Source organism: Colletotrichum graminicola (genome assembly GCF_000149035.1).
Source record: "Colletotrichum graminicola M1.001 genomic scaffold supercont1.52, whole genome shotgun sequence".
NCBI lineage: Eukaryota > Fungi > Ascomycota > Sordariomycetes > Glomerellales > Glomerellaceae > Colletotrichum > Colletotrichum graminicola.
The window spans coordinates 113959-136633 of NW_007361056.1; the positions used below are offsets into that span (position 1 = coordinate 113959).

The 22675-nt window shown below is 56.2% G+C and overlaps 9 protein-coding genes and 1 non-coding gene across 10 annotated transcripts; 2 read left to right on the forward strand and 8 right to left on the reverse strand.

Annotated features, from left to right (window-relative positions):
* Positions 1 to 684: 684 nt before the first annotated feature.
* On the forward strand, positions 685 to 774 carry GLRG_13243. The gene has a single exon. It is a non-coding gene; the product is annotated as a tRNA-His (tRNA).
* Positions 775 to 1476: 702 nt separating this feature from the next.
* On the reverse strand, positions 1477 to 2017 carry GLRG_09774 (uncharacterized protein; the record flags this gene model as incomplete). The annotated part of the gene is made up of 2 exons (XM_008100459.1): positions 1477 to 1899; positions 2015 to 2017. The coding sequence occupies 2 exons, from the start codon at positions 2015 to 2017 to the stop codon at positions 1477 to 1479; spliced, it is 426 nt and encodes a 141-aa protein (XP_008098650.1).
* A 1198-nt stretch (positions 2018 to 3215) lies between these two features.
* Positions 3216 to 3894, reverse strand: GLRG_09775 (pectate lyase; the record flags this gene model as incomplete). Its single annotated transcript, XM_008100460.1, has 2 exons — positions 3216 to 3464; positions 3598 to 3894. 2 exons carry the CDS (start codon positions 3892 to 3894, stop codon positions 3216 to 3218), a joined length of 546 nt encoding a protein of 181 aa, XP_008098651.1.
* A 1494-nt stretch (positions 3895 to 5388) lies between these two features.
* Positions 5389 to 6484, forward strand: GLRG_09776 (Yip1 domain-containing protein; the record flags this gene model as incomplete). Its single annotated transcript, XM_008100461.1, has 2 exons — positions 5389 to 5730; positions 5849 to 6484. The coding sequence occupies 2 exons, from the start codon at positions 5389 to 5391 to the stop codon at positions 6482 to 6484; spliced, it is 978 nt and encodes a 325-aa protein (XP_008098652.1).
* Positions 6485 to 7533: 1049 nt separating this feature from the next.
* GLRG_09777 (GDP/GTP exchange factor) lies at positions 7534 to 9691 on the reverse strand (the record flags this gene model as incomplete). The annotated part of the gene is made up of 3 exons (XM_008100462.1): positions 7534 to 7835; positions 7886 to 8483; positions 8537 to 9691. 3 exons carry the CDS (start codon positions 9689 to 9691, stop codon positions 7534 to 7536), a joined length of 2055 nt encoding a protein of 684 aa, XP_008098653.1.
* Positions 9692 to 11074: 1383 nt separating this feature from the next.
* Positions 11075 to 11440, reverse strand: GLRG_09778 (uncharacterized protein; the record flags this gene model as incomplete). Its single annotated transcript, XM_008100463.1, has 1 exon — positions 11075 to 11440. The coding sequence occupies one exon, from the start codon at positions 11438 to 11440 to the stop codon at positions 11075 to 11077; it is 366 nt and encodes a 121-aa protein (XP_008098654.1).
* Positions 11441 to 11821: 381 nt separating this feature from the next.
* On the reverse strand, positions 11822 to 12375 carry GLRG_09779 (uncharacterized protein; the record flags this gene model as incomplete). The annotated part of the gene is made up of 3 exons (XM_008100464.1): positions 11822 to 11901; positions 11958 to 12155; positions 12321 to 12375. 3 exons carry the CDS (start codon positions 12373 to 12375, stop codon positions 11822 to 11824), a joined length of 333 nt encoding a protein of 110 aa, XP_008098655.1.
* A 951-nt stretch (positions 12376 to 13326) lies between these two features.
* On the reverse strand, positions 13327 to 15151 carry GLRG_09780 (uncharacterized protein; the record flags this gene model as incomplete). The annotated part of the gene is made up of 2 exons (XM_008100465.1): positions 13327 to 14806; positions 14862 to 15151. The coding sequence occupies 2 exons, from the start codon at positions 15149 to 15151 to the stop codon at positions 13327 to 13329; spliced, it is 1770 nt and encodes a 589-aa protein (XP_008098656.1).
* Positions 15152 to 16652: 1501 nt separating this feature from the next.
* Positions 16653 to 18311, reverse strand: GLRG_09781 (uncharacterized protein; the record flags this gene model as incomplete). Its single annotated transcript, XM_008100466.1, has 2 exons — positions 16653 to 18164; positions 18222 to 18311. 2 exons carry the CDS (start codon positions 18309 to 18311, stop codon positions 16653 to 16655), a joined length of 1602 nt encoding a protein of 533 aa, XP_008098657.1.
* A 2989-nt stretch (positions 18312 to 21300) lies between these two features.
* GLRG_09782 (glutathione S-transferase domain-containing protein) lies at positions 21301 to 22246 on the reverse strand (the record flags this gene model as incomplete). The annotated part of the gene is made up of 2 exons (XM_008100467.1): positions 21301 to 21683; positions 21787 to 22246. 2 exons carry the CDS (start codon positions 22244 to 22246, stop codon positions 21301 to 21303), a joined length of 843 nt encoding a protein of 280 aa, XP_008098658.1.
* Between the last annotated feature and the right edge of the window lie 429 nt (positions 22247 to 22675).

The following is a 22675-nucleotide window of genomic DNA, read 5'->3' on the forward strand; positions in this document are numbered from 1 at the left end:
GCACAGGCAGACATGGCGTGTTAAGACGACCAGAAACTTGCCAGACTGGGCTTTGGAATAACAGTAAGTCAATGAGGGACCACCCACACATCGTTTCCATGGAGATCCCATGCCACTCTCATTTATATCTACAGTCGAGTTCCAAGAGCTTGACCATAACGCTCCGCCTGACGGAGAAATCTTGGTGGCAGCAGGCAAGGCAACATTACCATGAGAACACCAATCCATGTTGACTGTACTTGGGCTTCAGCTGCCGCGGGGGCTGGTCGCAAACAATGAGGCACTTTCAACATGTTCGTTTCAGGGAGGCAAAATGCTGCATGCATCTTCGCATCAGGATGAAGAGTATCCTGTGTCTGCCTGTCACTGGGAGTCCCTCGCTGAGACTCGAGTCGGCCACGACTCATGCCAATACTCTTGAGACTCAACATTGAAACCTGACGACCGGCACATTCGCTCCCCTTTTGCAAGTAACTCAGTTCAACGCCTTTTGTGTTTAAATTATTAAATCACTACTCTTTTGGGATTGTAGTCTGACTTGGACCTGTTGCCAGAGACTTTCATGCATGCCCGCTTGCTCCACCGCGGCTTCAGCCCTCGCCCACAAGGCGACATAGACCCGTTCTCCTGCGGGTTCCCCCCAACAGCTCCTCTCTCCCCACCAGGGAAAAGCAGCAGCAATTCGCCCAGATCGTCTAGTTGGTTAGGATGATACGTTGTGGTTCTTCTATACAGCGATCCGTGTTGACGGCGGTTCGAATCCGCCTCTGGGCAAGTACGGAGTTGGCCATCGTGGTCGGTTCCCTTTTTGCATTTTGGTGATGAGCTGGTCGGTTCACTGTGCCAGGCTGGGCTTGCTTGCTAGGTGCAACTTGGTAAGGTGGAGTGAGAGAGAGAGAGTTGGTCAAATTCGCCGAGGATCGGAGTAGGAGAGGCATGCACATATGCTCACATTAGATGTACAGCACGTGGGCAGGTTCAGCAGCCAACATACTGCGCGGCCGGCATCTGGTCGGCAAGTCAATCACCCCCAGTCCATCCACCGGCAGTTTGATAACTTCATTGTTGAGTATCTAGTACACAAGGTCCGCGCTTTCTAGTCGACCTCTCTTTCTCTACTCATCGGCCCAAGTCCTCATCGTTGGTCTTCCCGTGTCTTATAGTACAGTATTAACACATTCCCGCGCAGGCACCGCCCTCTTTTTATATCGTCTAACCATGCCAATGCTGGCGGTGCCGCGCCGTGAAAATAAAAAGAGATCCCTCCCCAGAAACGCCTTGCCATGCGGAGTCGAGTGAAGTTTGTTCCAATACAGTTGTCTTACTCAAGGCCATCCCCCTTCTCGAGAGAGGTCCGCGTTGGCAGATCACCCACTCTACGGCCTTCCGTCTTTCGGATTTGCTTCCGCCGGTACGTCGGTCGATCAGTCGGTTACGTTTGCGCCCGCCGCCCCGGGCACCGTGAATGCAATCCGCTCACCGGTCCTTGTAAATCTTGGGCTTGAACCCTTCCTTCACCTCGGACTCGACCTCCTCCTTCTCGACCAGCGGCCCAATCTCCTTCTCCAACCTCTCTCTCGCGCGCAGGACCTTGCTCTGCAGGTAGAAACTGCCGCCCTTCTTGGGGTCGTTGGCGTCGAACAGCTTCTTGAAGCGCTCCATGACGTTGCTTGTGCTCTGGGATCCGTCCTTGGGCGCCTCGACGTCGAGGATCTTGCAAGCCTCGTCGAGAGTCATGCCGGACGACAGGTTGCCCTTGGCTCCGGCGGCCGCGTTGCCGTTCTTGACCTGCGCGCGCTGGTACTCGGACGAGGCCTGGGCCTGCCTGTAGGCGGCGGCGAAGGAGCGGCCGACGATGCGGGTACCGACGAAGAGAACCTGAGTGATGAGGCGGTAGGCCTTTGGTGGACAATTGTCAGTGGAGAGCTTCGAAGATGGCGACATATCGCGGAGGACTTCGGGAGGCGCATCGCATCGCATCGCATTGGAAGGGGGACGAGGCGGATGAACTCACCATGTTTGCGGGTAGTAGAACGCAGTCCACGTGATAAGGGATACAAAAGGGGACTGTGGAATCGAAGTTTGGCTAGTCGCGCGGTCTTGGGGGAACCGGGATGCGATGTCGCGAGTTGAGGGCTGACTTGTTGCGGAGGACCGGATGGGCTCTGCGTTGGCTCGCAATCCAGAAAATTCCACTTCACGATTGGGAGATTTTGCCGACAAGAAATTCCGGGCTTGCCCAGCGCCATCGGAGGGGCGAGTTTGCCCGTGCGCCGAGAACTTTTCTCGGACGCCACCTCACTCGATACTATGTACAACTCAGCATGCTCACAGCTGGTGACAGCTGCATCACCCTGTCTGGGGAGATGCCATCGCGAACACATTTCCTATCATCAGGATGGATTTCTCTCATCAACAAGTGGCAAACGGGGTATGGTAAGATCAAGATTGCGGAAACCTTACGCTCTAAGCCACAAGCCTATAATTCTAGCACCCCTGAGTTGGCCTCTGGCTGAATTATACCCTCAATGCTGTGCACGTACATAGAGCGGAGGCAAGGGGAAATCGCAACATCGACTTAGATATTGTCAATGTTCTTATCACCACTACTGTTATTGCTGCCTTTGCCCTGGAAAAGGACGGAAGAGGCTTGGGAATGAGCACGCCGTTCGGCCGGGCCGCTTGTGGACAAACGAAGTATATTGGCGCTCGCCATACACAATGAAAAGGGCTGGCGTTCTGGTTGATGGGTTCTCAATGGCCACACTGACGCCACTAGCGTGTATCTTAGATTGAACCTGGCTATGTCAATGTACCTTGAGCTTTGGCATTCCTACTAAATATTTACAGGAGAATCATTTACGCTTGTACGCAGTATGTATCAACGAACACTAGACCAAGATGGCTATCAATCCCAAGCGGTGGTGGCGCCAACGGTCTCGCTGCCGTCCAGCTTGAATCCGTTACCATCCCCTTGGAAGTCACTGAAGCCCCATAGGTTTACGCCGTTTCCCCAAGATATAGTATCCATGATAGTAACGGGTGACTTGAACTTTCTATTGGGCTGTTAGTCGAGGCCGATATCTTGGTGTCGACAACACCACGCCCAGCTACAGGGGCCGCCTTTATCCACCATTGTATAAGACATGGTTACAGGACGAAGGAGAAAGAGACACAAGCAATTACCAAGGGTCAAGGCCGTCGTCGACGTTCTCTCAGGGACGGGCGCCGTTGAGGATGTTGCCTATTCCGGATCCCTCCTTGTAAGCATAGCCGTCGGCGCTCTCGCCATTCTTGCGGGGGTCGCGGTTGCCGTACGAATCGAGGTAGACGACCTGGTTATTGCTCAGGGTGCCCTGCATCTGGAAGTCCGTCTCGTAGTTGTCGTGGGCGACGATGCTCTCAAAAAGGTTATTGGAGCCGTCACGGAGGTAGACGCCGTAGGGGCCGTTAATGATGGTGAGCTTGTAGAGCTTTCAGTAGCTGGTCTATTGTGGCAGCGTCAGTGGAAGCCTACGATCATGATTAGATCCGTATGGCTCAGCCCTACCTTCTCAATATGGAGGACACCGCGGTCAGCGTTGGGAGGAGACTCACCGGGGCCCCGGGCGAGTCTTCGCCGTCGATGGCGACCGTCTCATTGTTGTAAGCTGTCAGAGTGCAAGTATTGGCGACGGTACCGCTCTTGGTGATCTGAATGTTGGTCGTGGGCGAGTAGTTGCCAGCACGCAAGTAGATGGTGTCACCGGCAGCGGCCTTGTCAACAGCAATTTGGATCAACTTGAGGGGGGCAGCAAAGGTGCCGGCCGCACTATCGAAGCCCGTAGGCGCGACGTAGAGGTCGGCTGCCAGACCAATTGGAAGGATGGCGAGGAGAAACTTGCAGAGTCCCATGCTTGCTATTATTGGAAGAAGAAGCACGGCATAAGATGAACAAGGAAACGATTGAATGCGAGACTACAGCTACCCACGTACCAGGTTGACAACAGCCAGCGGTATAAAATCGAGTTATCAGCGGCCATCAAGCTTAAACACAAAGCCACGCATCATCAATAGGGAGTCCCTACTTTGACAGCGTCTTCCTCGGCCTAGGCCCATGGGGATGATGTGCCTCACCCAATCATTTCGAATCCCACCCAAGGCCATCGTGTTCCATTTGATGCCATCGGTGAGCTCCCCGTTATGTTGGGGTCGAAGACGAACCGTCCTCCCGTTGGTGGAAAGTCGTCTCTACAGCCGTAAAGGCAGCCTATTGATGGAGGCTGGGAACGAGATGGGATCCATCAACCGTCTCCGTTGCAGTTGAAATCCCACCAATACAGAGATTCAAAGGACCGATTGCCAGGAGGCCCCCTGAGATACGATGGTGATCTCGTAGAGCCGCCGAAAAACTGAATGGCCACGGCTGATCAATCTAGTCACAATGAGGTACATTTCACCCCACAGAGCAGTCCGTAATCTCTCCCTCTCTCATCCTGCCGGGGCTAGTCTAGCCGGGACCGGTCCTCGGGAATAGGAATCTCTGGAGTTAGCACTTACCTCTTAGCAAGGCAGTGGGCAGAGATTGCGCTTCATTTGACGTCACATTGAGGGGTATATAACAGATTTCTGTCATTCCTGTGAGTTCCTCTCTAAGGCCTGTTGTGTTATTGAGCAGTTCACCTTCAGTTTGCATGGAGAAACGAGAGATATCGTCCAAAGCTCTGGTCCTAATTAGCTTTCTGAGCGATAAGAGCTGCGGTGTTTCTCATGAGTGACAAGCTGATAATGTCCCCCCCCTTGTCAACCCGAGAGTACCGTGCCTCTTACTAGTCCAAAATAGGGTTAGTGGTTAGAGTGCGTTAAAATCAATGTTAGAGATTGGGTTTGATTGGTTCGGTCATGGAATATGACATTGTTCCGGACATTATCAGCTTAGGTATGCTCGTTTATCATTATCGATAAGGCATCAATGGAGCTCTGATCTGATACCTCGCATTCCAGGCACCAACATATCTCCAGGTCCCACTCCACAGCTCCTGCCCTGGCTGACGTGGTGAACCTCGAAAGAAGCTACATCTCCAATATCGCAAGCTCGGGTACAACCTGTCCTTTCCCACGCCAAACCGCGCGCCGCTCGCAACCTCCCCTCTGGCGCAAAACGGCTCTCGAGCCCACCATCCGAGACGATCTCCCGTTCTCTCCAGAAACCCCATTGCAATCCGTACGCAGCGACAGCGACCAACTCTCGATCCCCTCAAAGGTTGCCCTCCCCCCTTCGAAACGGAGACGGTCCAAGACAGGGGTTGAACAATCTCAAGCCACAACCAATAACCGCACCCGGAACGTCCCCCGCCTAAAACCCTTGAAGCAACCCGAGGCGCTCCCGCAACGCTCATACCCGCGGCGATGTCCAACTACTACCCGCAACAGTCCTACGGCCCCGGCCCTGGAACGGGCGCCCAGAACCTCCAATTCTACCCCTCCTCCTACTCCCCCGCCGACGCCGTCTCGGGCCATGCGACCCCACAACAGGCCTCGTACGGCTACGGAGGACAGCCCTCCGCGGGCCAGTTCGTCGGCGGCAGCGCCGCGGCGGCTTTTGGCGCGCCGCCAGGAGTCTCAGGCCGCATGGGCGAGCAGGGCGGCCTGCGCACCGGCTGGCTGGCTGCCTTCTCGACCGAGGGCTATGACGGCGAGCCGCCCTTGCTCGAGGAGCTAGGCGTTAACTTCGGACACATCCAAGCAAAGGTGCGATAGCTTCCCGTTCTCTTCCCATGCCCATGTGGTAGCTGGCCAACGGCATTCCCCAAACCGTTCGTTCGCATGTTGAGAGTAAAACCAACTAACAACCCCCCCACCTTTGTAGACCCTCGCAGTCCTCAACCCCTTCCGCCGCATCGACCAACACCTAATGGACGACAGCGACCTCGCCGGCCCCCTCCTCTCCTTCCTTCTCTACGGCACCTTCCTACTCTTCGCCGGCAAGGTCCACTTCGGCTACATCTACGGCCTCGCCCTCCTCGGCAGCACCTCGCTGCACATCATCCTCTCCCTCATGACCCCGACCGACACCCACCCCTCGGCCTCGTCGCACCCGGCCGCGCCCCAGTACGGCGGTTCTGTCGGCGTCGGCGGCGGCTATCCAGGCGCCCCCGTCGACCACGACCACCCCTCACGGGGCCACTTCTCCACCACCCTCACCTTTGCGCGCTCCAGCTCCGTGCTGGGCTACTGCCTCCTCCCCCTTGTCGCCACCAGCCTCTTCGGCATTGTTATGCCCATGGACACCCCCCTCGGCATCGTCCTAACCACAATGGCCATCCTGTGGTGCACCTACTCGGCCTCAGCCATGTTTTGCGCCGTCGGCCGCATGCGGGGCATGCGCGGCCTTGTGGCCTATCCTCTGGCGCTGTTCTACGTCGGCTTCGGCATCATGGGTATCTTCAGCTCTAGGGGAAGCGGCGGTTCGCTGGCCAAGGCCGCGGCCGGCTTGAAGGGATGAAGGCAGACGGAAAAGGAAAGACGCAAGGGGGAAGAACACACCAGCTCAGATATTCATAACCTTTCATTCAGTCCTTGGATAACAGACTACTAGAGCAGCAGCACACCGGGACTGAGAGAGTCTCCAAATACCAAAGCGCAGAGGCCACATGGCAGGGACTAGAAATGGAGGAAAAGACATCACAATTGGAGTCCAAAAAAGGGGGGAGTCATGATAGACGGGAAGGGAGGCAACCAATGAAATGACTTGCCAGCGGCAAGGAGGGAGCCGGGGGCCGAGACGATGATCCAAAGTCACTGTACAATATCTAATCAATGTCCAGATGAAGCCAGAATAAAAATGTTGATATTCTAACGCATTCCTCACCCGTTCCCCATGCCTTGCCGAATGAGCGAGAGGAAAAAAAAAGAAGCGAGATAAAGTTGGGACCACACCCCACCTCTCTTCTCCATGTTATCTCCACGAGCGCAAGAGAAAGATGATGCATCAGAACTACCAAAGGCCAAACGTAGTGTTACAAGAGACCGCAATCGTCTCGATAACCAAGAGCCTTACAGCAACGGCGAGCCATATACACACACGGCCAAGACGGAGCTCGATGAGCGGGAGTATCCCCGGTACTCTCATGAAAGAGCCTGACTTCCGTTGGGACCATCGTTCTCCCATATTCGCCCATCCCGTCCGTGCCATGCCGGTGCCACACTCGTGCTGTCTCTCGGTTGAGGATCAAACATCTATGGGTCCGCCTTTTCGGACCGCTGAAAAAAATACCCGGAGCCCTAAACCAAAATATCATATGAATATGCCCTATCGTAGAAATACGCTCATACCAGAAAATGAGCTGGGGAAAAAATCGCAACTCTGAAAATGGTAGCGATGGCTTACGCTCCTATGCCAAGCTCCACGCTGACCAGGTTTACCTGGTAGTCTTGGTTCCAGCTCATTCATCATACGTGTAATTTTAGAAACCATCTTCCATATGCTTGCTTCGCTTCTGAAACCCTTTGGCGCATTCTCGCGAACTGAGTGTTCGTCCCTAACTGGACGTCTTAGAACACGGGCCTGAAGCCACCGGTTGCCGGCTGGCTGGCTGCTAGTGCTGCGAATCCATTGACCTTGGGGACGTCGGCAACACCACCCAGGATGGAGTACTGGCCGCCGGCGCCAGCGAAGATGAGCTTCTTGCCGCGAACAGCAGTGTTGTCAATGGTGGTTGGGGTCTCGATGTCTTCGGTCGTGCCCTGGCCGGTCTGGTAGTTGGCGGAGAAGCCCCAGGAGTGAGCCTCGCCCTTGTCGTCGATGGCAAAGTTGTTGTCAACACCAGCGGCGACATATACACACTTGGCAATGTCTGGAATGGCTGTTAGTCTTAATCTTGGTCAAAAAGGGACAATCACTTACCCTCGACAACAGTGGGCTTCGAGAGAATACGAGGGTTGTTGCTTTCATCCTTAATGACCCTGTCCTCAGGAAGCTCCTCGACGGGAATACCGACCTGGTGGCCGTCCAGGCGACCCCATGTCAAGAGCTTACCATCCTCAGTGCAGGCAAGAGAGTGGTGCTCTCCACCAGCAATCTGCTTGACCTTGTAGTCCTTGAGAGACTCGACGACGGTGGGTCTCAGGACAACGGCGTCATCTTCACCAGCACCCATCTCGATGCCAGTTTCGGCGAAGTTGTTCAGACCCCAGGCCCAAACACTGCCGTCCTTGGCCAAGGCGAAGCTGTGATAGGATCCGCAGGCGATACGGTTAATCTTGCCCTTGGGGATACCCATGCTCTGGGGCACGAGAGAGGCAAGCTTGTTGCGCTCGATGATACGACGTCCGAGCTGGTTCTGCTGACCGCAGCCCCATGCAACGACGACGCCCTTGTCATCAAGAGCCAAGATGTGGTTGGAACCGGCAGCAAGTGCGGTGATGTTCTTCAGAGTGGGGAGGTACTCGGGAGTCTTTTGGATCTGGATCTTTTCGGTGAAACCAAGGATACCGTCGCTCGACTACACGTATGTTAGCGAAGGAACTCTCGGGTTCCGGCTACAAGTCAACTTACTCTGAACGTGCCCCATCCATACACTCTGCCATCCTCCGTCAGGGCGAAGGTGGCGCTGTCACTGGCCACAACCTGAGTGAACTTGGCCTCCGGGGCGAAGTACTCAGCACCGACAGCGGTGGGAGTGCTCTCGCGAGGGTTGATGCCAGAATCATCGTCATCCTCCTCTTCCTCCTCGGCATCAGCATCACGCAGTCCGCCGTCCCAGTTGGTGTCGCGGCCAAGCGCGCCCTGGTCGTTGACTCCCCAGGTTAGGATCTTGTTGTCCTTGGTCAGCGCAGCGACGTGCATGCCACCGCAGGCGATCTGAACAACGCCGACGTCCTTTGCGGAGAGGTGAGGGTTGAGTCTGGGACGCTTAACGTCGACGACCTTCTTGCCGTCGAGCTTCCTGCTGCCGAGACCGAGCTCGCCAGACGAGCCCTCGCCAAAGACGTAGATGTCGAGGATCTGTGTAGGGGCAGAGTTGATCTTCTTGCCAACCTTGTGAGGGTGGGCAGGATGGGGCTTGGCAACAGCTGTGGCAGTCTTCTTGGTGGACTTGGCAGGCTTTTCAACCTCGGGCTCCTCATCGGCGGATTCTGTCGCCTTGGCGGACTCAGTGGCCTGGCTGTCGACCTCAGCATCGTCGGTCTTGGACTTCTTGGCCTTGGGTTTCTCGTCCTCGGCCTCTTCGCTGGACTTGCGCTTTTTGCTTGCGGCAGAGGCCTTGGTCTCGGCCTTGCTGGCGGCAGCCGTCTTCTTGGGCTCGGCCTTCTTTGGAGCGCTCTTCTTTACTGGCTTCTTGGCCTTGGACTCATCCTCGGTCTCTTCAGCAACAGCGGCCTTCTTCTTTACGGCAGCTGTGGCAGCCTTTGTCTTCCTCGCGGCCGGCTCAGTGTCCTTCTTGGCGTTCTTCTTGGTCGCGGGCTTCTCAACCTCCTCCTCGGCAGACTCTTCGGCAGACTCGTCTACCTGCTCTTGTTCCACGAGCTTGCGCTTCTTGGAGGCGGCAGTCGCGCCGTTGGTGGCTGTGTTCTTCTTCGCGACGGGCTTCGCAGCGGTCTTCTTGGGGGCCTCAGCAGCCTTTTTGGGCGCGGCAGAGGTGGCCACAGCCTTCTTGGGGGCGCTGGCCTTGGGCGCAGCCGGCTTCTTGGTCGTGCCCTTGGGAGGCATGATCGTCAGGTAATTGTGATAATAGGATGGTGTGTAGGTAGGGTCCTGGCGAGAACGACGCGCGTGTAAGAAAGGCGACGGGGGATGGGCAGGGTAATGGGGGATATTTCAGCGATGGCAATTGCAAAAGTAAACAATGGCGACGCGAGTTGGGGTGATTAAGGTGATGGATTTAGAAACAAGAGACTCCGAAAGAATCGTGTGCTCTTGTTTTTGGGAAGAAAGAAAATGTTTCGAGGACGGGGACGTGTGCAAAAAGTGACGCGACCGGCTGGTCAGGCGCAGCTTTATTTTCTTGGGTCTGTGGAATTCTGACCAAGCAGGGGTGGCGCTTTGTGGCTTCCGGGCGCGCGACGCTGGGCCGCGCTGCAGCAGAGTGCGCCGTGTCCCCAATTGGCTTTTTGGTGGCTGACCTCGCCTCTTGGGCCTCCTTTGGTGCGATCGGGTGGGAACATACGTGGGTTCCCCCTTCTGGGCCCTTTTTTGGGGGGCCCTCACGACAAGGGGTGGCCTGAGCTCCGGTCCCTGGGAACCAATTGCGTCAAATCGAGAAGCTACGACCCCCTGTCGGAGCTCCTGACCGCCCTGTCGCACTTGCCCTTTCTTCGCGGCAGAATCCACGACTACTTGACGACAAGGGGTGGAAAGAGAGAGAGAGAGAGAGGAAAGGAAGAAAAAGAAAAAAAAAACAGACGTCAAGGTGGGCCTACGACCTTCCGGTGAGTCGTGGAACCCTCGCATTCAATGTCTGCCGAGATGCCCTCCCAAAATCCCCACAGCCACGAACAACTCGGCTCTCATTTCATTTTGTCAAATTGCTTGAAATTGTACTGAACGCCGTCTGACAGGTCCTTGTCTGTCCGTCTCCCTGTCTGTGTCTCCGTACACCAGTCTTTTTATGAATTGGTGTTGTTCAATCATGGCCCATTGCCGAGTTCTTTTATGTGTCGAGGCGTCATTGTTGTGAAAAACATATTTGTTTTGTGCCTGAGGGCTCGATGCGGAGAGCCTTATGACACAATGCTAAAGAGATGCCAATGCATATTATCCGTAGACTGCTTGACTGCCTCGCGGGTCTCGGAGGGCTTATAAGAATGGGGCACCTGGGGTGGCACCGTTGACCGCCCCTTTACTGTACTGTAGGCACTTTGCGACCGTCTTTTCATCATATCCCCTCAGATCCACCGATGCGTGGTTAAGCAGCATCAGCCAAGCGCCTGGAAAAAACATACCAGTTGATTGCCAATGCTGTCTAACATATCGTCATCGCTAGCCAACAGAAAGAGCGCTTGCTGCTAATCCAATCTGGTATCCATGCTCCGCTGCTGCAACTGCCCCTGCTTCAAGCTTGACTGCGTCTCCCATCACCACCCCAGCCCCGTATCACTTTTTTCGGTCCCTGGGCTGCTTCGTTCCGATGTTGTGAGACGCCTTAGCCTGTTTTCCGTTGTTTTTCCCTTGGCCCTTATTCGTGTCTTTGTTTTTATTATCATGACTGCGACTTGTCTCGTTTGAATCATCCGCTGCGGTTTCGATAGCGTTCTCGACTGTTTGCTGGTGTGCTTCGGGCTGCGGCTCGCCGACGACGACGTTGATGTCTGCCACAGGAGGGCTCTCCTGGTACTGCTTCAGAATCCGTGCCATGATCCACTCATCCCGCAATCTGCCCAAGGTCGCCAGCAGAAACAAGCAGAAGTATATCAATGACCGGCAGCTGTATTTGGCCATCCGCCAGATGGTGCCGGACATCGGCCAGACAATGTCCCATCTCGGCCTAGGCCACAGGACACGAAGAAACGACGGAGGACAACCCGCATAACAATCGAGGGCAAGTACAATCGCGGTATGGACGACGGATGCAATAGCCGCGTACCAACCGATGCTGCAGGTAAAATGCCACAGTGAAACGGTGGCACCCCAGAAGAAGCCACAGATATCGAAGAAGCTTGTGATATTTTTGTCGGGGTCCTGCCGTTCCTACTGGCCAGAATCCCCCGCCTCGGAAGAGGCCATACCATAATGATCCGTCAACGCCGGGACCCCGTCCATCAGACCCATGAAATAACCCCCATTTTCGAACGCCATTTTCTTTGAAAGCTTGAATGAAGACCGATGAGCTGGAAATTGTAATCACCGACGGGTTGTGAAGTCGGTCTCGTGCTCGCTCGGGTTGAAGGATCCGTCGGCGGCCTTGTCGCAGGTACAGGCGTCTAACGAGTGTCAATGCAATGCCCCCAAGAGCATATTGGGAGGAGGGAAAACGTACCGGCTGGGCGGACTCCGCAGGCGCAGGTCTCGCCGGCGGGCTTCGTGTTCTCGGTGGAGGCGCGTTCGCAAGTGCACTCGCCAGCCGGACGAGCACGGCACGAGCAGCGCGGGCCGGTGACGGAGTTCTCTGTGGACGCCTTGCTACAGGTGCAGTGGAGGGCGGACTTTTCGCCGCAGGAGCACTTTGCTTGCTGGGCTGAACGAGAGGAGGGACAAGTCAGCTTGTAATTCTTTGTGGGAATAGTTGTGTTGCGAGCGAGCGAATGTGCTGTGGATATTTTCCAAGAGAAGAATGTGTTGTCGTGTTGTTGTATCGAGCAAGTTCACGTGGGATGGATTAATAGGCGAGTGTGTGACATACCGCAGACGCACTCGGCGCTCTTGCCGCAGCAGGTAGAAGCCTTGTCGACAGTCATTGTGATGGTCTATGGGTTGTTTGGCTAGAGAAGAGGAAAGAGGCTTCGAGTGTTCAGGTGTTTGTAAGGTTGGATGCGATGTTATTGGTCTTTGGGTTGATTGAGTTCGTTCTGTCTGTCTTGGAGGGGAACAGCAGCCAAAGGGAGGGTCGCAGAGGGGTCCTTTTAAGCAACTGCAATGCAGGGACAGAGGGGCCGAGTACCGACGTCACGGTTCCTGCCCCCCCACTTCGGGTGATCCCTGCACTCGGTCATCGTCGAAGCTTCCATTGGCTGGAGATCTTTCCAACCAATCATAACAATGTCATTTCAAAGATACAAGGTTGACTCTGGGTTGTGCCATTCCATGACTGTCTAGACCCTGATGTGTCAGCCCATCTTCAGCGTGACAACGGGAGTGTCAAGCGGGTTGCCTCCACAATTGTTTTTGGTCAGCAACGTTCATGCAAGTCCATTCGAGTGTGACACAATGGCTGAGATGGTGGCGTGAGTGTCATATCATAGGTATTGAAAGCTCGGGCTCAGCTCAAAGGCCGTTCATCTCCACACTCTTACACGTCCCAGCATAGCCATCTCAAACTGCAGTGCGTATGCCCTCTCTGACTGAAAAACATGCTCTTGCAACTTCTTACTTACCGTGCAATCGGACTGGGCGTACACACAAGCAATAGGTGGGTAATTGCTACGAGTCACTTGATAATTAGCCGCCTTATATCGCCCCATCCCCCATCCCATCCTTTCATCGCGCCTCTACCCATCTCATTGTAATATGATTATCAGTCACATGAGTACAGCGGCGATGTTCAAACAAAGTCCTTTTTCTGTTATTATTCACTATTATATTACCATCGCCGGCCTTTCGAGGAACTTAGCCTCACTTCAGTCTCTGGTTACATTCGGGGCGGCATGCCGCCCCAGCCTAGCGCCGGTCTTTCATCCGTGCTGCTCCTATCAGGGCCGGGGCTCCGGGAGCTCCGGTATGTCGCCGTCCTGCGAGGCCGCGCGCCTGATCGTGCTTCCATTATCGCTCCGGTTGCTCCAACCGGCAGTGTCGTGAAGAGTCGAATCGCTTCCTCCCGCGATTGAGACGCTGTAGGCGCCCTTGTTCATGTTGTTCGACGCGCGCTGACACTCTTCCCGCCGAGCTTCCATTTCGTCGCTGTCCTCGCTGTGTTTGCCATCCTCGCTCTGCCGTTTCGTGACCGGCCGGATGACAACCCTGATCTGCTTGGCCTCGTCTGCGCTCTTGCTGCCAGCTTGGCCGGGTGTGGCCCCGTCTTGACTTTCGCGGTTCGGGGAGGCGACTTCGGGCCGGCTCAGCGTGATGGCGGTGGTTATCGTTGGCGGTGCCATCTTGTAGTCTTTCTCTGGTGACTGGTGGTGCTGGCGGTTCTTGGCGTAATTGCGGTAGGTTCGATAGAGGTAGCCAAGAAATAACAAGAAGAGCACACCGGTGACAGCGCCCAACGAGATGCTGGCGATCGTGCCCGGTGACAGAGCCGGTTTTGAAGCGGGTTTTGGGGTTGTTACCGCAGTTGGCCCGGAAGGCGCAGGCGCAGCGGTGACGACGGAGTCCGGTTGCGGCCCTGCAGAGCTTGCTGCTGTGCTTTCCGTAGGACGTTGAGCTTCTGGATCAGATGGCGTCGAGAATGAAGTCGTAACGCCAGCCTCGGCAGATGTATCTGACGGAGCGAAAAAGGTAGTGGTGCCGGCCGATTCCGAGCCACTTGTGAACGTGGACGAGAACGTGGTCGTGTCAGTCGGCTGGATCCCTTCGGTCGGCTTGACCCCTTCGGGTCCTTCGGGAGACAAGGGAATGGGATTGGCCGACGGAAGGGACGCCGTTGTCCCAGTAGAAAGCGCCATTGTGTATCTGGTGAAGGTCACGGTCTGGTTCACAGTCACGGACACGAAGACTTGGTTGTACGCAGTAATAGTGCTAACGGGGCCCAACTTCGTTAAAGTCGTAGTGACCTCGACGGTGATCATAGAAGCCATGGGGGCTGCCACCGGAGCCTGTCGTTGAACGCGTGCTGGCCTCGAAAAGAGAGGAGCTTCTTTGTGTTGGGGCGAATATACCGGTAGCGCCGCAGGATGCGACTCTTGATTGAATGCAGCCGTATTCGTCTTGCCTCTCGCAGCTATCGTTATGAATGGCTGCGGAGCAGCAACCGCGCGGGTTTCGTAGACCACGATAGGATTGATGAATGTCAGGGTATACGCGAAGGGCTGGTGGATGATTCTGGTCTGGGAGGCAACCTCAACGGTCACAGTCCGGACGACGGTGATAGTGGTGACGGGCAACGGCGTCCCAACGGGCAACGGCGTTCCAACAGTCAACGGCTTCCCAACGGTCAATGGCGTCCCTACGGGGGGCGACATCCCAACGGCGGGCGGCACCCCGATGGCAGGCGACATACCAACGGCGGGCCTGGTTGAACTGGTCAGTACTCGCATCGAAGGCATCAAGGGCAGCTATGACGTACGGCGGCTGTTGGCGCGCCCGTATCTGATTCTGATTCGGGCCATCATGCTGTCCAACAAGCAATGCTTCGAGGCGAGTTCCGTCTTCTGCTGAGTTGCTCTGATATTTGCGAACCCTCATACGCTGCTTCAGAGGCGTAATAAGTGTTTGCGATCCCTCAGTCGAGGAGGGTGGTGCCAATGAAGTTGTCGAGGTAAGAGCAAGGCTGCCGTTCGGTATGACAGCTGCGCCGGCGGTGAACAGGAGCAAGAGAAGGCATGCCGAGGCCCAGGCCCAGCAGGCTTTCGTCATGATAGCTATTCTAGATGCTTGTCTTTTCGCTCTAGCCTCTATTTCCCAGGAGGTTGCTGATGAAAGAGACAGTTGGCGAATAGTGGAAAAAAAGAGCGTAATGGCGTTGGCCTCGTAGAGATGAAAAGAAAAAGAAGAAAAGAAACAAACGACGGAACCTTCAAGGCAAGTCTAAGAGAAATAAAAGAAGCAAGGGTAAAGAGACGGGCATAGGGCACGTCGGAGCAAAGGATTAGAGCATGAAGATGTCAAACGGAACGCTTCGGCGTTGTGCCTTCTGGGAACCAGGTATATCCAGTCACGGAAAGGAAACATCAGATACCTTGGTCTGTGAGTCCGGTCAAGATGGCATCGTCCATACACTACGAAGATGCGATTGGCCTCCTGAATTGCCCTTGGCAGCATGTCGAGACAGTGTACTAGACCAGACCGCGGTGCAAGAGGCGCAATGCTTTTCATGTCTCATTTTGATGAGTTCGAAGAAGAGGCTCACATCGATCTACGAGGCCATCCCCATATGCCAAGTGGTCATCAAGTCAAGATGCCGGCTGTTGGACCTACCTTGGGTGATTGACACATCCGGCGACGGGAAAGTATGAAGACCTGTTACAGCTCAGATGCGATACTTATATGACCGATTTTAATGTCCAGGAACAACCCGGATACCGCAGACCGGCTCGTCCGATTGGAATTAGCCAGCATACAGGATCTGCGATGGGGACGGAAGATCAAGATGTGACAGGTCAGCATTGCCAAGGATGGAACACGAGCTGACGGCAATCGCCTCACCTCAGCCCGCGAAACCAAGTAAAGCAAAGTAGATCAAAGAAAGCCAGGGAAAGGAGTGACATGGCCAATTGCGTCTACAATTTCCCCAACGAGGGTTGGAATCTATATTGAAAACATGAGCAAAAGGAAGCGTGTAGTTTGGGAATGAGTCTTGGTTCATGCCATGTTAGCGCCAAGCGGGAGCCCGAGCGGGGGGGGGGATATGGGACGAATGGGCACGGTCCATGTCTTGATTTTTAGATTACATAAACAGTCTCAGTCGTTCGATTACGTAAACGGATCTTATGATTGCTCGCCTCCGCTTTTGCTGCATGAAGTCTCGTGGCTAGCTAGGTAGGCCAGGCTGCTTGCTAGGTTGCTACATCTGATGAGCAATGCTACTGTGTCTGATGCCAAGGACACCGTCCGTTTCCATATCCCTGAATTGCGATTCAAAAGACGACCCAAGAAGATATCTGCCCAGGCTGCCACGCGACTTGCGCTTGCTGTGTCTCTACGCCACGGTAGCCATGACAGTCGCAGCCATCCCGTCAGTTAGGAAGATATGATTGGAATGGACATTTGGGCTCGATTGCGTACCTCCAAGCTCTTTCATACTCTCTGCCGCGGGCCATATCAACGGCAATAGAGGAACATACCACTTGAAGAGGAGTTTTCGGGAAGGAGCATGGCTAAGAAGTGATGAGGGAACTCTATATTGTTTGATTAATGTTCATCTCCGGCTATCTCTCAATGGGCTCCGCATGGGCACTTTGGGCTTGCCGTCTGCCTCTACCTCCTCCTTCTCACTGGGTATCTCCATCATCAATTTTCCGTTAATGCTCTCGGCGTTCGTGCCTGAGCTGCTCCTATCACCGGTCCAGGTCTCTCCGCTGAGCCCGGACATCGGGCTCATGCGGTTGACGTCCAGCTGTTGCGTCATGCCGAGCTCCACGTTGCCGCCGTCCGTCGCGTGATCGGAGCGGAGGCACAGACTCATCGTCTTGGGGATGACGCCCTTCTCCTCATAATCGTGCTCGCCGAGCTCGTCCCACACCGGGTCCTGCGAGTAGATTGACGAGCTGCGCTTCGCGTCCCACGTCTCGTGCAGCATGGGTCTGCTGCCGTCGTCCGCCGCGAGGGGCCGGGCCCTGGTCCGCTGCGCGACCCGCGGCGCCGTTCCAATAATCATGTTGCCCAGGCTCAACGTCGTCGGCTGGCGCTGCGTCATCGATAGGACCCTGCCCGGCGGCGCCGGCATCCGTGGCTTGTCCAGGTGGCTTCTCACGCTGCCGTTCCTGCTCCTCTCGGCGGCGGCGGCGGGCGAGCGCGGCGCCGCCCACGGATACCCGTTGTACGTCAGGCTCGTCAGGTCGAAGCTCTGCCCCGTCGAGGGCTCGAACGACCGCCTCCGCTGCGCGCTGTTCATCCACAGGGGGAACAGCTTGGCCAGAAGCGGCCGCAGCGTCGGCGCGCTGGCACAGATGAGGGCGACGTTGCACTCGAGGACGGTCATGACGAAGAAACCCAGGGTGTTGCGGACGGCGGAGCTGTTGGGTCGGTACTGCAAGTGCAGGCTGAGTTGCAGGCGGATCATGCTGGCGACGATGACGAAGATGCCGAGGCTCATGACGGCCCCGAGGGCAATCTTTTGCCGGTGGGGAATGTCGAGGCGCCTGACGGTGGGGATGACCATGACGATGAGCCAGGCATCGGTGGCGGAGTGCAGGCTGGCACTGGAGATGAGCAGGTCGGGGAAGTTGAAGCACACCATGGGCTGGCCGAAGAACAGGCCGGGGCTGGGGTGGCACTGTAGGAAGCTCATGAGCAGCATCGGGGCGCTGTAGAGGACGACGAAGACGACGCCGGCCCGCGCCAGCAAGCGCTCCCGTGGGCGGCAGGCGAAGACGCGCAGGTAGAAGGCGAGGATGGAGAGCTTGGTGAGGCACAAGCACAGCTGGTAGTAGACGAGGCCGAGGTAGGTGCGCATGATGTAGGGGTTGGCGTCCAGGATGGAGGAGGCGCCATCCACGGGGGCGCCGAGGAGCGAGGGCGTCAAGGCGGTGATGGCGTAGACGACGCTTAGGGCGGTGGAGAAGAGCCAGGCGAGGAAAATGAGGGTGTCGTCGAGGAACCACTTGCGGGTGACCCAGATGCGGCAGACGACGCGGGAGAAGATGAAGAGCGTGCAGACGGCGTGGGGGAGGAAGATGCCCATCATGTAAAAGGGGACGCCGGCATCGTGCTTGTATCACAGGTCAGCGGGTGGGTTCTGAGAGCACCTCACTTGAGAGGGACTTACAATCTCCTTGAGTACGGCCGCCGGTATTGTCGGAGACGGCGACGACGGGTGGTTGCGGGTGACGAGCTCCGGGATCCTGCCGCCAGCCATGGCTGCAAGACTGGCTCCGCGAGGCGCGCAGAGGTGCTCAAAGTGTCTGGTTCTTGCTGCGATCTGCCACGGCAGGGTGGTACGGTCGATGACTTACATCACTCGAAAGGCCCTTCGTCTGGGGGCATCCGGTGTCGAGCAGCAGCAGCAGCAGCAGCAGATGGCTTATTTGACTGACAGACCGACGTTCAACGCAAACCCTACGTAAGGGGCAGCCCCGGCTTCTTGTAGATTCTGCCGATGTAGTCGCGGGCACGTCTGAGAGTCACAGAGGTCGACTCTACTCCGTTATGCGGGTCGTCCAACACGTTTAGTCCATCGCACCCCAGTCATGACACAGCGGGCGTCCCGGCAGAGGCCCTGGAGAAGCATGTCCCGAGTCCCGACAGATAGTCGACGGGCCCCCGCGTTCGAGACTCGACTCGATTAGTCGGCGCGGTTGTATTGCCTCCTGGTGTGTGTGTGTGTGTGCGTACGTGCGTGTGGGTGGGTGGTGTGGTGGCATGATGATGGTGGTGGTGGTGTAGAAAAGCGGGTGGTAAGCCGTGCTTGCTCTGCAACATCCGGCAGACTGTTAACATCCAAGACCAGTCCAAGGCATTGAGCAAGGCGAAGAAAAGAAAATATCGCTGTGCCAGATGGGAGCACCAGGATAATCGCGCGGCATATCGCAGTTGGGCTGACTGGGGTATGGATTTGGTCTTGGCAGAGAGGCAGGCTATTTATTGATGCTGACCACAGCTCGATGTTCCGCTTTGCCGTTCTTCTCCGTTTTCATGTTCCCTTGATGCCGATCATACCGGCAGAGAAGAAGCGGGCGGATGGGATATCGTGGGTCATACCTCGCCACACACGCCCCCCCTTCTCATCTCAGCAAAGATGGAATGGAAAACGGCATCCCGTCCGACCAACAGGGTTGCCAAGGACAGGATATGGACGAATAGGAAAAAGTCAAGCCAGACCCCAACCCGAGCAAGTGTCTTCCCCGAACCCGCGTGCTAGGTAGGGATCTTCCTACATGCGGGCTATGAACTCTCTCTCTCTCTCTCTCTCTCTCTCTCTTTCTCTCTCTCGCTTCATGGCACACGGACACACCTCTGCCCGTCGGTCTGTAGATTTTCTGCAGTCGTCTGCAGCCAACGCCGAGGAATCCTTAGAATATGCCGCACCCCGGCCTTCCTAAAGTCCACTCCTCTCTTGGCTCATCGGGAGTGGGGGAACCCTGCAATTCCTCCCATTCGATCCCTCTCCCATCGACACACACACACACACGGCGCAGATCCTGCACCAAACCAACCACATGCTCACCTGCAGACGGAGCGTTGTCTATGGCTTTCCCAATATGGAAGGACAAGTTCGCGCAGCAGCCCCGATTGGTGGGCCATTTCACACTGGACTGTGTTTTTGCTCGCTTTCAATCGACGCTCACGCACACACACACACAATGCACGAGAGAGGGCGATGGGGATAAGGGGCCAGAGAAGGACGGTATGGGCGAGAAAAAGCGACGGGCATGGTGATTGCGTTCAACGCGCAGAGCTAGATCATGCATACTTCGTCCAATCTCTCCCCCTCTGCGGATGGTACACATGTGTACTCACACCCGCTCACCCGCTCACTCACTCACTCACTCATGCACCCAATCACCCACCCGCATGCTGCTTCCGTCTTTCCGAAGTCTGTTTTTGACCGATCCAACCAAGCTCCTCCGCGAGGATTCACGATGCTCACAGGCCCAGCTTTCCAGAGCAGAGTCGAGTCGGAGAGAACCTGCTGAACTCGAGCTTACTCAGTAGTGTATAGGTGTGGTTGCCAAACAGAGCGAATCACTGAATGACCACTTGGTGCCCCGTAACCTTTCTGCGGGCCGCTCTTCCCTCCTCGCTGGCGTAGGGATTCCGCTCGCGAAGATTCCCCATGTCGTGCGTCGATTGCCCTTTCGCGTGTGTGCCTTTGGACAGGGAAGGCATATCGAGAGTGCTGGGGATCGATGGGAGGGAGAGAGGCGCAGGACGGCTCCTTTTCTTGCCGTTGCTTTGGCGGGCTGAACCCGGGTGCATGCGGAGCCGTGAGGGTCTACCTGGACTCAGGATCGCGGAGAGGACCAAGCGGTGCGGTCGCAACGGTGAGCCTGGCGATTAGGGCTCAACTCTTGAGAGGGATGCATGCCCGCGATAGCATCGTCTGTGTGACGGCGCCTCCCACGGCCCTCAGCTGTGCCCCAGGGAGGTGGGATCATGAGCATATTTTATCGCAGATGCTTGTTCTGTTCTGACATGACAAGCCCCCCCCCCCCCCCCCCCCTTCTGATCTGTCGAATTCACGGAACTCAATCAATCAAACTTGGCCAAAAGGAGAAAGCCTTGTATGTCTCTGAAGCCCTACGGACTTCTCCGGAGCAGCGCTCAGACGAAAGCTTGATTACATACAAGTCTCTGGACGGAGAGCCGCGCCGAGCCATGAACTTTCCTGAGCAAACGCAAGCCCCGTCTTGGCATGCCGCCCTTCTTTGCAAAAGACTTACGTATCGATATGAGAAAGGCCCCCCTCCTTTTCGAGCCTCGCACGGCACGGCGGACCGAAGCCGTCGAAGGTGTGATGCCGGGTGTGGTCCACGTCGCGAACGAGGGCTTGTGCAAAACTGACATCACGGGTTGGAAGCGGTTATGAAGCAGAATCGCGGAAAGATAGTCGAACGTATACCTGAGGATAGTTCGACACATCATAAGTAGCATATCACGTCTGTCTCGTGAACGTTCACCCGTTGGGGCCGAGACTCGTTGCACGCGTTGCCGCAGCCAATCGAGGAGCCGACACCGCTTGCACAACAATTAAACTTCTACGGCATCCTCGCCTCTTCGCCATTATCGTGATCACAGCCACTTCCAAGACGAGAGGGACAAGGAAAAAAAAAGGGGGAAAGTTAAATCATAAAAAGGAAAAGAAAAATGCTCTGAACGCCATTCAGAATGCTACCCTCTTGTGCACGTCATTCCATCCCCTCAATCTCCTTGACCTTGTCCACTACCTTCAGGTAGCCAGGCTCCCTTTGCAGCCGGTCGACATAGTCGAACAGGACCGGGTGCGCCGCCCGCGCCGAGCCGCCCGGCCAGCGTCCCATGGCGTCCCAGGCGCCCTCGGCCTCGGCCGTGACGAGGGCGAAGCTGATGAGGATGTCGGCGGCCGTGAGGGAGGGGCCACACAGGAAGGGCGCCGCGTTGCCGCGCGCCACGCCGGGCGCGGTCTTGAGGAAGTACTCGAGCATGGCGAGGTGCTTCTTGGCGTTGGGCAGGATGACGATGGAGAATATTTGGTTGGCGACGGAGGAAGTCAGGGGGCGGATGAGGAAGGGGACGTTTCTCGATTTGAGGACTGGACGGTTTATGATATGTTAGAAACCGCGGTTCTCGAGCGCCAGAGGTTGCGGTTGATGACGGGACGCAGGGGGGGGGGGGGGATATGGGGGCGTCCTCACCGTTAAAGAGGAGGTACTGCACAATCACGGGGAAGAAGCTCCCCTCGACGTAGTGCAAAAGGTACTGGAACCTCGCAAAGGCCTCGGTCTCGCCGCCGACGCGTCCCTCCTGGCCCGGCTTCCATCGCGGCGGCACGAGGCCCTGATTGCGGTGACCAAAGTGGTCGACGAGGTACTGGGTAATGTACCCGCTCTCTGCGAGCTGGATGGGCTTCGGCTCAACGCCGCTGGCGGACGTTGTCCCCGCGGGATCGACCGCGGAAGATGTGAGGGGCGTGATCTCGAGAATCGGAGCCTTGCCCAGGGGGTGCACCTCGGCCAGCTCCGGCGGCGCAAGGCGGTTGGGGGCGCGGCGGAAGGTCTGGACGGTGTAGGGGATGCGGAGCTCCTCGAGGAGCCAGAGGGTGTTTGAGGCGCGGGAATCGTTCAGCCTGGGGAGGTTCCGTGAGTGGGAGTTCATGGTGTGGGGGTGGTAGGAGACTGGGAAAGGTACCAGTAGAGCTTCACTTTCGGCAGCTCTTCTTCCGTCGCCATTACGGGTGGTGATCTGGTCGATGTCGAGGTACGTGAGGTTACGAACGCGGAGTGCAGCGGATAGGCGAATCGGCCTCGCGTTTGAAAGGAGGCTTTGAGCTGTGATGAGAGTATGCCGTGGGCTAATGGGCTCGAAAGGCAGCAGCGTCTTGCAAATATCTTGATTGGACTCATTGTGGTGGTAGTTTGGTTGCGCGACGAGGTGTTGTATTTATCCTACTTCCCCTTTCACTGCCAGGTCTATTAACGTCAGTCCTGTTATGGAAAGCAACCTAGCTCGAATATTGCGCGCAACGTTTCCGCTTTGTCTCCGAAAGGGGACGGAGAGAGGCTGGGCCGTAAGACGGCGTAAAGA